Here is a 12,617-nt window from a genome sequence, read left to right on the forward strand (position 1 = left end):
TGGTGTCGTTTGTTTTCGTTACTTTATAGTTGGAGATGGCCCTGGAAGGTGGTGAAGGTGAGGGGAGATGAACAAGATCCTCGTTTACATTTCCATCCAACAGCCTTACGAGAAACTTTAAGGGAGGTCTTTTGCAATGTGGTGTGTGTGTGTGTGTACGTATGTAATAATAATAATGTCGGACAGGGCTGTCGTTTTACAACCAGAAGGCTTTATTCCCTTCTAACATGACGTGCGTCTTAACAGTTACATCCAAGAGGAAAAGCGTCACATCAGAACGAATGTATTTTTTTAAAGGGGATTGTCCCTTTTTTCTGCTTTGATTTCCTTTCCTTTTTTTTTTTTGCGATGGGGATTTGTGCGGTCGGGCTACGGAAGCAGAGAATGGAAACAGTTGGCAGTTGCAATTTCCGCTGTCGTGTACAGACGTGTATATACGCGCACGGACTAAAGGCAGAAGTGACTCAATACACCCTCCGGAGAAGAAGAAGAAGAACAAAAAAAAAAAAAAGAGTCACTCAATCCGAACGGAAAAGGCACCCAAACGTCCGGAGCGGTAGGACGGCGGGTTCCGGATGTTTTGGCAGCGACGCAAAAAGGTTCCTGCAACCATCCCCCTTTATATATATATATATATATATAAAGAATCGCCGTGTGTATATGTGTTTTCTTATTCGTCTTATCAGCTTGTTATTTTCTCACAGATCCATCAAAAACCATCAGCACGAGGACACAAGGAAAAACAAACAGGAAAAACAAAAGACAATATCATCTCTTGAAAGTAGTTCTTTTTAACGTTAGAGACGAAGGCATTCTTTTCTGAAATGGATTATCTAAACAATAAAGAGACACGGTTGTATAAGAATCTGACATCAGTGTATTTGTATTTTATCTTTGGGTCCGTCCTATTTTTAGACCACCGATTGATGGACAATCACATCACACACGGAAATAACACGGGGCGACATTCTACACCAACGCTAACTGCATTCCCGACATCACACGCTCACACGCACGCACATTTTTGCTCATCACTTTTGACTTTGATTTTCCCTCTCGTCACCGTTTTTTTTTTCGTTTACTGTATCGACATTTCATTTATACAAGAGAAATCTCTTCATTTTTCCTTTGACGTTGTAATTTATGTTACAAAAATGAAGAAGAAAAAAATGTTTTCAGTGGCACATCGTTTTCTCTATTATCTAAAGATTGTTTGGCTGACTGCGCCTGCTGTGTGTGTATACAGCAGACGTACGTATTTTGTTTGGCTTCAGAGCAGGAGATAAGCCTCCCAAGGGTTGAGGTCGTAGATCGGGTTGGAAACAAGGGTGGCCAGAACCGGACAGAGGAAAGCGGCTGCACTGGACAACCCTGCAACTAGAGATGACCAGCCTGGTTGGCAACGTTCGTCGCAGAAATGGTGCAAATTCTCCGAACGCAATCCGAATGGGTAGAAACACAATCCCAGCAACATCACCGAAGCTGAAAGATAAAATACAAAGAAATAAAAATGATTTACTCAAGTCCTGTAAAAATAAATAAGCCAATTTCAAATGATAAGGGTTTCGCTTTCTTTTTCTCCCCCCACACGGGATGTTTTGAAAGTGTTGAGTTCATCCATCACGAAGTGCGGTGAACCCTTTTCATAATGCATTCAAAGTGGTGTACTTGTACCGTTTTTAACTTTCTTTTTTCTATGTCTATCAGCGTCATCTATTTTGAAAAAGAAAGTAAAGGCCAACAACCAACTAAAGAGCGTTTTAGAGGGGCACATAACCGCCGACACCACACACACACACGTGAATAAATAGAACGGTGCGTACACGCACATATAGTAGGCTGTTGTTCGTGTGTGTGTGTGTGTGTGTGTGTGTACAGATGACAGGCCCTGGGTCGGAGCGGCTCTTTCGTCGCCCGCTGTTCAACCGAGTAAAAAAAAAAAAGCCGCAGCATGTTTTTATTTTTATTATTATTGACAGCTCGGGATGCATCTCATTATAAAGCCACCCAAAGAGAAACATCAACAAAAAGACGGCAAAGCGAGAGGCTTTAAAAAAAAAAAATCTGTGTGTGTGTGTGCTGTTCTCCTATCAAAACGATGAATCATAATCAACGCGGGAATTTAATTTTCACGCTCCAGCAAAACCGTCCATTTTTTTTTTGTTTAGCAAAGGCGTTGTTGATCGGTAATTGGAATTGTTTACTACCCCGGAAAGATTAAAGAAAAAAAATATCTCTAAAATAAAAAAAAAAAAGGGAAGAGAAGAAAAGAGAGGAAACATTTTCGGGAAGAACGGGGGGATGCACTTCCCTCGACACTTCTTTCTCACCCCTTTTCTTTTTCCTCCCCTTCTGATGAATGATGAAAGATCGGATCCGTCTTCCGCCACAGTTTCGGTTCGTCTGCAACACCCTTTTGACAGTAAACTATATAAGGCTTTTATTTTTTTTATTTTTTTTTTTTACAAGCGCGCATCTCGAAGACACGCGCTAGCATCCGATGGATGACTGCCAACTTCGTCTTTTTCGGAATACAAAAAAATATATAAAAGGGGGGGGGGAGTATGTAACACTCCGGCCACTTATTCTATCCAACGTCTCAAGATCATGTATCGCTACTTGTGTTTTTGTCATCCCTCACATTATATTCTAGCGAACCTCCCGCACTCCATCACCTATCTTTTTTTTTCTTTTCTTTACAAAATAGAATGGCATAAATGAATGTCTAATGAGAGAAAATAGAGAAACGGACAATACGAGCAATCAAATTCTTATACACAATCCTTTTTCACGAGTATTTGTCGTGATTGTTGCAAGACAAACGGACAGATTACAAAAGGCCGCCTTTGCCCGCGGGACGGGAGGTTCAATGACGAGCTAATTGAATGGCTGGAATCTTACCGGCAGCTAATTGAACGACGGCCGTGATTTTGATGAGCTCCTGTTGTCTGTGATGATGACGGACGAAAGCGACGGCCACGGATCCGACAGCGCAGGCCAGTAGCATCAAGCAACCACCTCCGCAGAGAACGCGAGTCACCTGAATCAAAAGAAAGATGAAGCGAAGGCACATTAATTCACGTCAGTGGGAGAGGACAATGAAAAAGGCCGGTGGTTTGTGTGTATGTGTGGCCGCACCCCACCGCACGCACCATCGTCATCCGGCAGGGCGACTCATTTAAATGAATTTAACAGCCAGGGGGTACAACAGTCGACCTTAACGAGCTGTCAGGACTTTGTAAGGACAGTAACGGTAGAAACGAATGAAAAATATTGTTAAGCTTTTTCTTCTTCGCCTCTTGTTCTTCCCGCTTATTAAAACCGGCCACACCTGACTGGATGCCACAAAGTGCCTATTGATTTTTTTTTTTGCCTTTGAAATTTAAATATGCAAATCAATTTGACGTCGGTCTCGCAATGAAAAATATGTCTTCTGCAATTTGTTCCGTCTTGAAGCCAAAGAAAAATGGCTGTCACTTGGATGCGGTTCGTTAAACTGATCGTTAGGACGTAACAAACTAGCGAAGCGAACGGAGACAAACCGCACTGAAATAAATTATTAAGCAAACTAATGTGTAATGTTTACATAACGGATGACCATATCGATCAAGAATAAGAAAATAAATCAAAATGAGCTACGCTTATGCAAATACCTGCCAAGCCGGTGGGAGCCATTCGTAATCCAAATCCGAATGACCGACACAGGTGACGGTGCTTTCGGGCCGCCTTTCCGGCTGATGTTGAGTGTAGATGCACATGCCGAACAATCCGATGTGGACGAGCGGTATTGCGCTCCGGCCGGGTGTCATTATCATGTCCGACGCTGTGGCATTGACGTCCTCTTCGGACATCAACGGCACCTCATCGGCCGGCAGTTGAATGGAAACGGCCCGCTCCAATCTTCTTCGGACTGATGTCGTGGCCGTTTGGCCCACATCCGATGTTACTGTACCAATGTGAGCAGACGTGATTGGATGCTGTTCCAGCGATCCGATCTCGCTGGACGAGCGCAGCGTCCAAGCCGGCTGAGAATACGACCAGCAACAGAGGAACGCTACCAAAATGGAAACGATGGTCCATAGAAACAAAACCGGCCGTGAAGTGACCGTCTTGATGGCCACAACGCTGGATCTTTTCTTCATTTTTGCACGCCAAATTCCAGCTGTGAGTGGACCGGTCGTAAATGTTCATACAAATTTAGAGTATTAGCGCAAATGTCTCTACAATATTTTCAGTCGATCCAGTTTGGCATTTTGAACGAGCACGTTAGCCAAATAATCCAAAACGAAACTGGAACGCGCGGAGAACAGGTTCGTTCGGTTAGGAGAGGCAGTCGAAACTGACAGGCAGCAGTCCTCTACGTCTTGAGGCGACCCTCTTCGACTGTAACAAACACACACACACATACACAGGGAGGGAGGGATAAAAAAGAAAAAAAAAAAACATGTGACTCTCCTCCTTATCCTTTTCTTGTTCACGGATGGGCAACGCATGCGTGCATTTCCAACACATTCGGAGAAGCTTCTGCGGTCAGCTGGTTCTCCCTCGGCTCGATCTCCTTTTTGCTAGACACCAACGATCGATGCATTTCTCTATATGTGTGTGTGTGTGTGTATAGAGACAAGGGGCCACTGCGGGAAAGATATCGTCCCGCCCTAGCACGCCCCTTTTTTTTTGTCAAAGAGACCATCTGTTCCAGACTTTCTCCAGTCTCTGTTTCGTATTTTGCATTCTATGGGAAAAGGCAGGAGTCCTGCAGTTATTATATTAAGTATCTCTCTTGCGCGTTCCTGCTTTGCTAATTACCAGCTGACAAGCCAGGGACAGTTTCAAAACCAAGTTGACTGTAGCACGTATTGCTCTTCCCTTCCCCGAGTGTAATAATGGAACGAGGACGTTCTTTTTCTGCTGTTTGATCTTCAGAAATGTTATACGATACCATAGACGTTTGGCTGGGATAAGGCGGGAGGGGGGGCGAGAGGTGTTGAAACGACAGTTGACAGTTGACCCCCCCCCCCGGCCGTTCCAAAGCTACCTCGTTCAACCTTGTTTGCGAGTCAAAGTAAAATATTGAATAATCTTTTTTTTTGTCGAAAAAAAACAAACAAAACAAAACAATTGTCTTTTGTTAACATGGTGGATATCAGTAGCCGATGCGGGATGACTTGTTGCCTTGATGGAAAAAATTTTGGCAGTTTCTAATGCGGTTTAACAATGCGGAATCGATATCCATTAATTGATTTGTGTATACGTACACCAAATAGGTTTGATAAGCTATTTTCATTTTTATTTGTATCCCTTCCCCTATCCTACTTAAGAGTGGCATCGGCTTATGGTCGAAGAATGAGGGCATTCGATCCGTCATGGATGGAGACGTCCATCACGATCGTATCGACGAGTAAACACGGTAAAAGTAGGGAAATGATAACAAGAGCAGCAGGGGGAGAGGACTACACAAGCAAGAAGTCAAGCAAATACCCAAAATATGAGGGTTTTCCCGATGTGTTTGTGCTAGAGCTTTTTTTTGCGCGCTCCATACTTCTCGACACATATGTGATGCGTGCCTCCATGTAAGCGAATACGGGGGAAAACCTACGGGAGGATTAACATAAAAGATGGAGGGGGGAGTGTACACATGTGGGTTGACTCTTTAACTCGCGCCCCCTCTTCTCCTAACCGCTCTCAAATATAAGCATTGAGGGCTATACGTGAGCAGGGATTATAGGTCCCAATGATGACGGCCAAAACTGACGCAACACGGCGGCATCCCGTGTGAGTCACACATACAATCCAGTGCGGAAATATTTCTACATCTGTGTACATGTATAGGTCTCCCCCCCCCCCTCCTTCCTTACATACTGTATGATTACGTCACATATATATAGTGTACGTTTTGGGCAGAGAGATGGATTGTCGGCACAATAGAAAAGCTTGACTTCCATGCGACCGTATTATTGATAATGAACAGTGTGCCGAACGGCGTTCAGTCACGTGCCTGTGCGGCTGGCCAAAAGTGCAACAGGATCTCCCTCTCCTGTCACGCATATCCGGAGAGAAGTCCTTTCCCTTCATTCGCCAATCTGATGACCCAATCTATTTTTATAAGATATTCCACTTGCCCTATAACACACAACAGGGTCATCGGGTGTATTGTGTCGGCTTGAAAATGTGATTCATGAAAAAGAGTTTGATGTACTTATTCAAGAAGGTTCAGACATCTCGTTTGAACAGTAGCGCCTTAAAAATTGATTGTTTAGCCTTTGCGAAATTGAATTCGACGCGAATGCTGCAACAGACTTCGTTTAAACAGGACGGACGTCTATTGTGTAGGAAGAGACGTTGACAAAGTGAACTAGTGTGTCCCCCTATTTAGTATTCAAATACTAACAACAGCCGTACAGAGAGAGAAGGGTGTAAAAGAAAATAGAATAAGCTACTGGAAATTTGTCACTTTGGCAGGGGACTGTAACGCCATAAGGCGCTATCATTAATAATTTGGGTTTACCTTTTCTCTTGACGACACATTACCGAAAATGTTTACATTGTAAATCTGAACCGCTCTAGTTGATTCAATAGCATTTAATGCTATTTACGTCGATGTGCGGTTAAGTAACAACACAAGAACTTTTGACATGGCATAGAAAGGAGGGTAGGGGAGGGGGGCTCAATAGAAAGAGAGGGTAGAAGATTGTATAATACGGATCGCTGATCTGCAAGTAATAAAGGAAGTTGCGAGATCAATGAGCGTTAAAGACACTGGCAGCAACTGGGAAAATGAGAGGGTTCGTTACAACCCCTTTTTTTTTATTTTCTGATATGCATCTAAGTCTGCTTTTGCCGATGGTTTGTATTATACACGATACTTCTGTATTGGCCCTTTTCTTATTGGACGCTATTCTTGGAGAAAGGCTGCCAAAGTTATGGAACGTAAACATTACGCGTTGGTAGCCTTTAAAGAAAAATAAATAAAATAGAATGCTTTAAAAAGGATAACGTAAGCGACGATGCTAAACCAGGGTGGCATTCCTTTTTGCGTTGTTGTTGTTGTAAAAATAATTTAGTTTTGTTTACCCACTCGTCTCTCTAGATTCGATTTAGATACGAGTGTCACTCCATTCGAATTCGATCTAAAAAAAATTCTTTTTTTTTTCACTGAAGAATAAAAAAAGATAACACAGAAGAGAAATGCATCGAAATAGGATGAAGAAGAGCACACATAAAATGATACAGCCGATAGGTGATTACCATATGAACAGTTCCAATGTCCCCATAAACGAACGAGCAAAAGAAAAAGAAGAGCAGAATAAATAAAAAAAAATAAATAGAACCGAACAGTGTTATGTATGAACGAGAGGGGGTTACGAGCAAACCAAGGGGGGTATAAGAAGTGTAATATGCAATATACAGCTGGGGTTGCGTGTAATTGTGAGGGCAACAGTGAGGGTGTGTGGGAGATTACAGAAGTTTGCATCGGGGGAGATCATGGGCGAAGGGTGTCGCTGTCGAATTTCTATAGGAAAAAAAATCTCCAGAGGGAGTCCCTTCAGCGTCGTGGGCGAAATGTGTTGCGTGACTCACGGCGCTCTTTTCGAAATATTACTTGTGTAAAAAAAAAAAAGGGAAGAGAGGGGGAGGAGGGTAAAGAGAAAGACTGCTGATGCGTTAAATAGTCCCGGTCACTGATGGCAAGTCTCATGATTCTCACCGCTGTTCGAACCATAGTCGTTTGCCATTATTTCTCCCCCCCCCCTCTCTTCTATACGTCTGTATGCGATACCCAAACAATATACTAGAAATGAAAATGTTCCCCATACATTTCCTCTCTTTCCATTTCCTATTTAATGTTTGCATCCCCTAAAATATATCAGTATTACATAACATCCCCCCTCTTTTCTCTGTTTTCTAATATGTTTCGTTATGGCTTCACCTTTCACTATACATACCCCCCCCCCCCCCTCCCCTCGCTTATTTTTTTTATTTTTTTTTTTTTCAAATGCAGAGTGTTAGAAGTGGACGTGAGATGGTTTTTCAAGAGATGAAAACGTTTCATTAGTCAGGCTCCATATCGTTGAGTAGTGCGGTGCTCGAAAAACGGTAGTGTAGTGATGATGACCATCTGCTTGTTTCTTGCGGTGCGAGCCGGGCATGGGGTTCCGATTGGTTTCGCTCCGATTAAGGGACAACAGGACACACACACACAAAGTTGTGGGTGCGCGCTCTCACTTTAGATAATATCGCGCAATGCCCAACAATGATGAATGAATATGACGACCATCGGATAGGGCACACCAAAAATGACGAGGGAAAAAAATATATATATCTTGACAAGTTGGACTTTTTGATAAATGATCGGATCAAAGAACATGGAAAAAGAAGACGATCCATCAGTGCGAATGCGGAGTCGACGTCCATTGCAACAGGAAATGAATGATTTTAAAGCTGTCGCTGTGTACAGCTGCCGGAACAAACTCCGGGATAGTTTGGAACCTTAACACGCGCCAGGAATTGTGTACTGATTCAAACCGGATGATGAACCTGGAACACTGTAGTTGCAGGCAGGATTACTGTATCGCAGACAGCCAGACATAACACGACATCCACACAAGCGGTAAATGGATATTTCGATGTGTAATCCGCGCTGTAATTCCATCATCTCGCATAGTCTGCCATAGTTGATTGGCGCTGTCGCAAGAGCAGCTGATATTCAAAATGATAGTTCCGAAAATTTTGCGCTCCAGCATCAAACGCATCGGCGTGATTACAGAATTTGATTGACTTTCCATTTATTGGGGAAAATTGGGAGGACTGAAATCACCAAGCGACAGGGTGGAATGAAAGCGCAGGATGGCGCTTCCGTGATGCGTGACACCCATCTCTGTGTACCATTGAGTTCAAAGCAGCAGAAAATGCCATCGCCAACATGGAGCCAATCCGATTAGATTGACAGCGTAGTTGATCTAATCCTTGATGCTGTTCGCAACGTCATAGGGCGGACTGTCTACAAGTAAATGTGGCCCTAGAGGTACATTTCGATTTTTTTTTCTCTTTTACCGGTTGGGTGTAGGGAGGGAGAGCCTTCGCAATTCGCGCAGGGGAAACCCCACGATGATACAGCAAAGAGGGGTGGCATTTCCTGGGCCTACAGGATAAAAGGTCTAGAAATTCACCCTCTCATGAATTGATCCCGAAGAGTGATCCCTCTTTTCGCTCTTTTTTTTTTTTTCTTTTTTACTCTTGGGTTTGTTGCATATGTATAGATGACAGTATATAAATGTGCGAGTTGTAGGGCAGGAGCCCCCATTCATGTACGACTATCAAAAAACCCCGATGCGTGATTGCCTCTCTCTCTTTTCCGACTCCCTTTTTCTCATTCTACTGTCGTAGACATAAATGTATTTTAGGGGAGAAGGATGCAGAGTAGGGTGTGCGATGGCCCCTTTTTTTTAGGATCTAGAGGGAGTTTTCGGAAGCTTCTCATTTATTGATGAAGAATATAGAAAGAAACGATCGGCGTGACTCAGCGCGGCCGCCGGTTTGATCCATCCTCTATATACCCCAGCAACTTCTGCAACATAACAATTCAGAATGTGAAAAGAAAAACAAAATTATTTCAAAGATTTTGGTGGAAGGTTTCAAAGAGGGAATACTTGTTCGAGAATATCGAGTATATAGAAAAGAAAAAAAGGCGGAGGAAAATGGATTAAAATTAATGATGATACGCACTCTATGAAATGATGTGAAATAAAGGGGGCCGAAAAATAAGGTGAACTTATTGATCAATCAGTCAAATTCCAGACTACGTTATTGTTGTTGGTGATTTTCAAATGTTTTCAGCTCACGCGCAATCATTGGATTACGTTTTCCATACAAATAAATGTGTTGAATTAGAACTGAAAGGTTTTAAATATCATAAAACTAAAAGAACTTACGTCATACTTTGTTCCGTATTTGCGTTGATCGACGGAGCAGATCGATGATAGAATACGTTGTGTCATTTCATCGGCTTAATGAAGTGTTTTTCTTAATTTTTTTGTTCATTTCCTGAAAATAGAATAGAAATACATGCATGTAAATGAGAGCCAATCTACAAACCGAAATCAATAACGCAACCAATACGATCGTGAGGGCATCCTTTTTTTTATCGTGCCACGCTGAATGTTTCAGATCGTGAGCATCAGATTCATAATTTAATCAACATATTTAGCGTGTCGTGATACTGGAACAATAGGATTTCTCGTGGGACAAAAGAAATTTGTTTCCAAATCCCTCAAGAAACGTAACGATCCGTCAAGGTTTACATTGATGAAATTGGAAGGAAACCAAACTGACAGACAACGGCGATGCATCGGGAACGGTAAAAGATCACGACCTCAAGGAATTCAATTTCATCTTACACGCGAAATCAGATCTCAGTTCACATGATTAAATTCTGTTTCATGTAAGAACACACTGCTCGTTCTCTTACAAAATCCGTTACCCATGGAGAATCTCTGGTGAGATTCTAAGGGTGCACTCACGTAGTCTTTGGCGGGGAGATTAACGCAACGCCCTAAACATGTAACGACACTACGCAATATGACGACACTGTGATAGCACGAATGATATAACACAATTTCTAGTTTTGAGCGATGTTCACTCAAATTTGGAAGAGACAGTTGGTTCTTAATCGAATTTCGGCTTCAAAAAGAAACAGTTTTGATAGAATCATAGTTGCACTTTGGAAACACTGCGTATGGGAGCACCAAATGTCTTAGACACTGCACGACTGAATCACGCAATGTTCTTTTCCTTCCTCCCTAAAAAGGATGTCGTGAGTTGCACTTGGATTCACTGAACCGAGTTCGCCGTCATCAGAAAACACGGCCCACGACACGAGTCGTGAAATTTGAGGACAGGGGGGACCAGGAAGGCATCAGAAGTCGGCGATCCTTCCTTCCGGATGCACTTCATTGTCTCTAGGTTGCATGGTTCTTTATCTTTGTTCTTCTTGTAGAATTGGGAGGGACGCACTGTCTACACCAATGCACACAATGTGAGCCAAGGCAGGACGCACAACTTTGAACTGGTATTTCGCTTTTTTACCAACTCCAAGAGAACTTGCACTGATTGAACGCGAGCACCGGCATCACAGGCCATTCGCAAAATGGGCCCAGTACTTTCCATCTTGGACATTCCAAAAGATCCAGAACAGGTCACTTGCCTCACTAAACGTCTCATCGGTCACTCCCTTGTCCGCCATGAGCATGAAAAAGATGGCCCATAAATATGGAGGAATCATGAAACACTTTGAAACACAACGCACACTGATCTCCCAGCAAACCACTGGCAAGCCGGTAAAGTTATTTGTCCACAAAATACAATCCGAATTGCATTCATTGCTATTCGTGGTTGGGTTGCAATGAGTCCCAGCAGTTTGCTTCAGGAGGGCCTCTTCAATGCCACATGTTTCCTTCGGGATATTCTCTTGGAATCACGTCTTGATACTATCACGTCATGACGCCTCTATTCAGTGGGTAAGGCATTTTGCCACATTAGAAGCACATGGAAGAAAAAATGAGCATATTCACATCATTCTCCATGTCCCATTTAAAAGTCTCAGTTCCCTTGACCTCCGTAAGTTTCAAAAATTCTTCTCTTTGCCCTCGGATTCCTGATTTTGACTCTTCTGTAGGAGCAGAGAGCGCTACCCACTCCTACAATTAGGGAAATGAAGCGTGCAAGTTGCCATTTTGATTTTGGCATTTGATTGAAAACTTACAAACTCGCCGCCAGAGTTCCGCTCATCGACCTCGCCAAGTCTCTTATTCTTCGTGGGGCAGATCTTTGGGAATCACCAACATACTTAAACTATGAACAATTTAGAATTACAGAAACATTTTACACACAAAGATGAATTTTGAAATAGACGAATTAATTTAGATGTTCATGAAACAAAATGAAATCGGCAACTTTGCAAGCAAATGTTTTTTTCCTTTTTTGTCGTAACGGGTTGTCTGCTCGACAGCTGAGAGAAGCAAAGGCTCGTAACTGTTACAACTTTAGTTTTGTAATTTGTTTTTGGATTAAAAATGAACCGAGGTTTACAGATTTTGTTGCAGAAAAATGCCAAAATGATCAGGCCTTTAATCAAACCCATCATTACGACACCAGTCAGAAATTCAGGAACGTAAGTTACCTTTTTTATTGAATCTGCATTTCAGTCACTACACAGCAACTGTCTTTAGAAGACAGTAGCCAAAATTATGGTAGATATCAAAATTTGGTTTACTTGTAGGTGGGTTTATCGCTCCTCAGGACATCAACTTCTTCCAAAGAAGCATCATATGGCTGCCGAATTGGTGGGGGCAGTTATGTGGTATTGGATCTTGATTCATCTATGGCATGAGCCAGAACATATTTTGGTAATTATAGATAAATCCCATTGCAGAGGTAAGCTTTAGTTAAATGACACTTATTTCCAGGGTGATTTTCCATATCCTGATCCTTCAAAATGGACAAATGCAGAACTTGGGATTCCTGACGAGTAACTTGGATAGAGTTAACATTTCAGGTTTGATGTACAATGTAAAATCAGGCGGTCGGTAGCAGAAAATAAATTTAAAGAAAAATTTTTGTCT

At 42.5% G+C, this 12,617-nt stretch overlaps 2 protein-coding genes across 2 annotated transcripts; one reads left to right on the plus strand and one right to left on the minus strand.

The window, feature by feature from the left end:
* Positions 1 to 854: 854 nt before the first annotated feature.
* On the minus strand, positions 855 to 4,491 carry LOC130687747 (uncharacterized). Its single transcript, XM_057510932.2, has 3 exons — positions 3,654 to 4,491; positions 2,902 to 3,040; positions 855 to 1,482 (listed from the first exon to the last, which is right to left on the minus strand). The coding sequence occupies exons 1-3, from the start codon at positions 4,140 to 4,142 to the stop codon at positions 1,271 to 1,273; spliced, it is 840 nt and encodes a 279-aa protein (XP_057366915.1). The 5' UTR covers positions 4,143 to 4,491; the 3' UTR covers positions 855 to 1,270.
* A 7,486-nt stretch (positions 4,492 to 11,977) lies between these two features.
* Positions 11,978 to 12,608, plus strand: LOC130687760 (NADH dehydrogenase [ubiquinone] 1 beta subcomplex subunit 2, mitochondrial-like). The gene is made up of 3 exons (XM_057510948.2): positions 11,978 to 12,166; positions 12,275 to 12,401; positions 12,462 to 12,608. Exons 1-3 carry the CDS (start codon positions 12,069 to 12,071, stop codon positions 12,525 to 12,527), a joined length of 291 nt encoding a protein of 96 aa, XP_057366931.1. The 5' UTR covers positions 11,978 to 12,068; the 3' UTR covers positions 12,528 to 12,608.
* The last annotated feature ends 9 nt before the right edge of the window (positions 12,609 to 12,617 follow it).

Source organism: Daphnia carinata, chromosome 4 (genome assembly GCF_022539665.2).
Source record: "Daphnia carinata strain CSIRO-1 chromosome 4, CSIRO_AGI_Dcar_HiC_V3, whole genome shotgun sequence".
NCBI lineage: Eukaryota > Metazoa > Arthropoda > Branchiopoda > Diplostraca > Daphniidae > Daphnia > Daphnia carinata.

What these genes read in the sequence shown, in the direction of transcription:
- LOC130687747 (XM_057510932.2), bottom strand. Translation starts at nt 4,142, where the DNA reads ATGAAGAAAAGATCCAGCGTTGTGGCCATCAAGACGGTCACTTCACGG. An exon ending in GGCTCCCACCGGCTTGGCAG is followed by an intron (nt 3,041 to 3,653) that starts GTATTTGCATAA and finishes CTTTTGATTCAG; the next exon opens with GTGACTCGCGTTCTCTGCGG. An exon ending in CGTCGTTCAATTAGCTGCCG is followed by an intron (nt 1,483 to 2,901) that starts GTAAGATTCCAG and finishes TTTATCTTTCAG; the next exon opens with CTTCGGTGATGTTGCTGGGA.
- LOC130687760 (XM_057510948.2), top strand. Translation starts at nt 12,069, where the DNA reads ATGAACCGAGGTTTACAGATTTTGTTGCAGAAAAATGCCAAAATGATC. An exon ending in CCAGTCAGAAATTCAGGAAC is followed by an intron (nt 12,167 to 12,274) that starts GTAAGTTACCTT and finishes GTTTACTTGTAG; the next exon opens with GTGGGTTTATCGCTCCTCAG. An exon ending in ATGAGCCAGAACATATTTTG is followed by an intron (nt 12,402 to 12,461) that starts GTAATTATAGAT and finishes ACTTATTTCCAG; the next exon opens with GGTGATTTTCCATATCCTGA.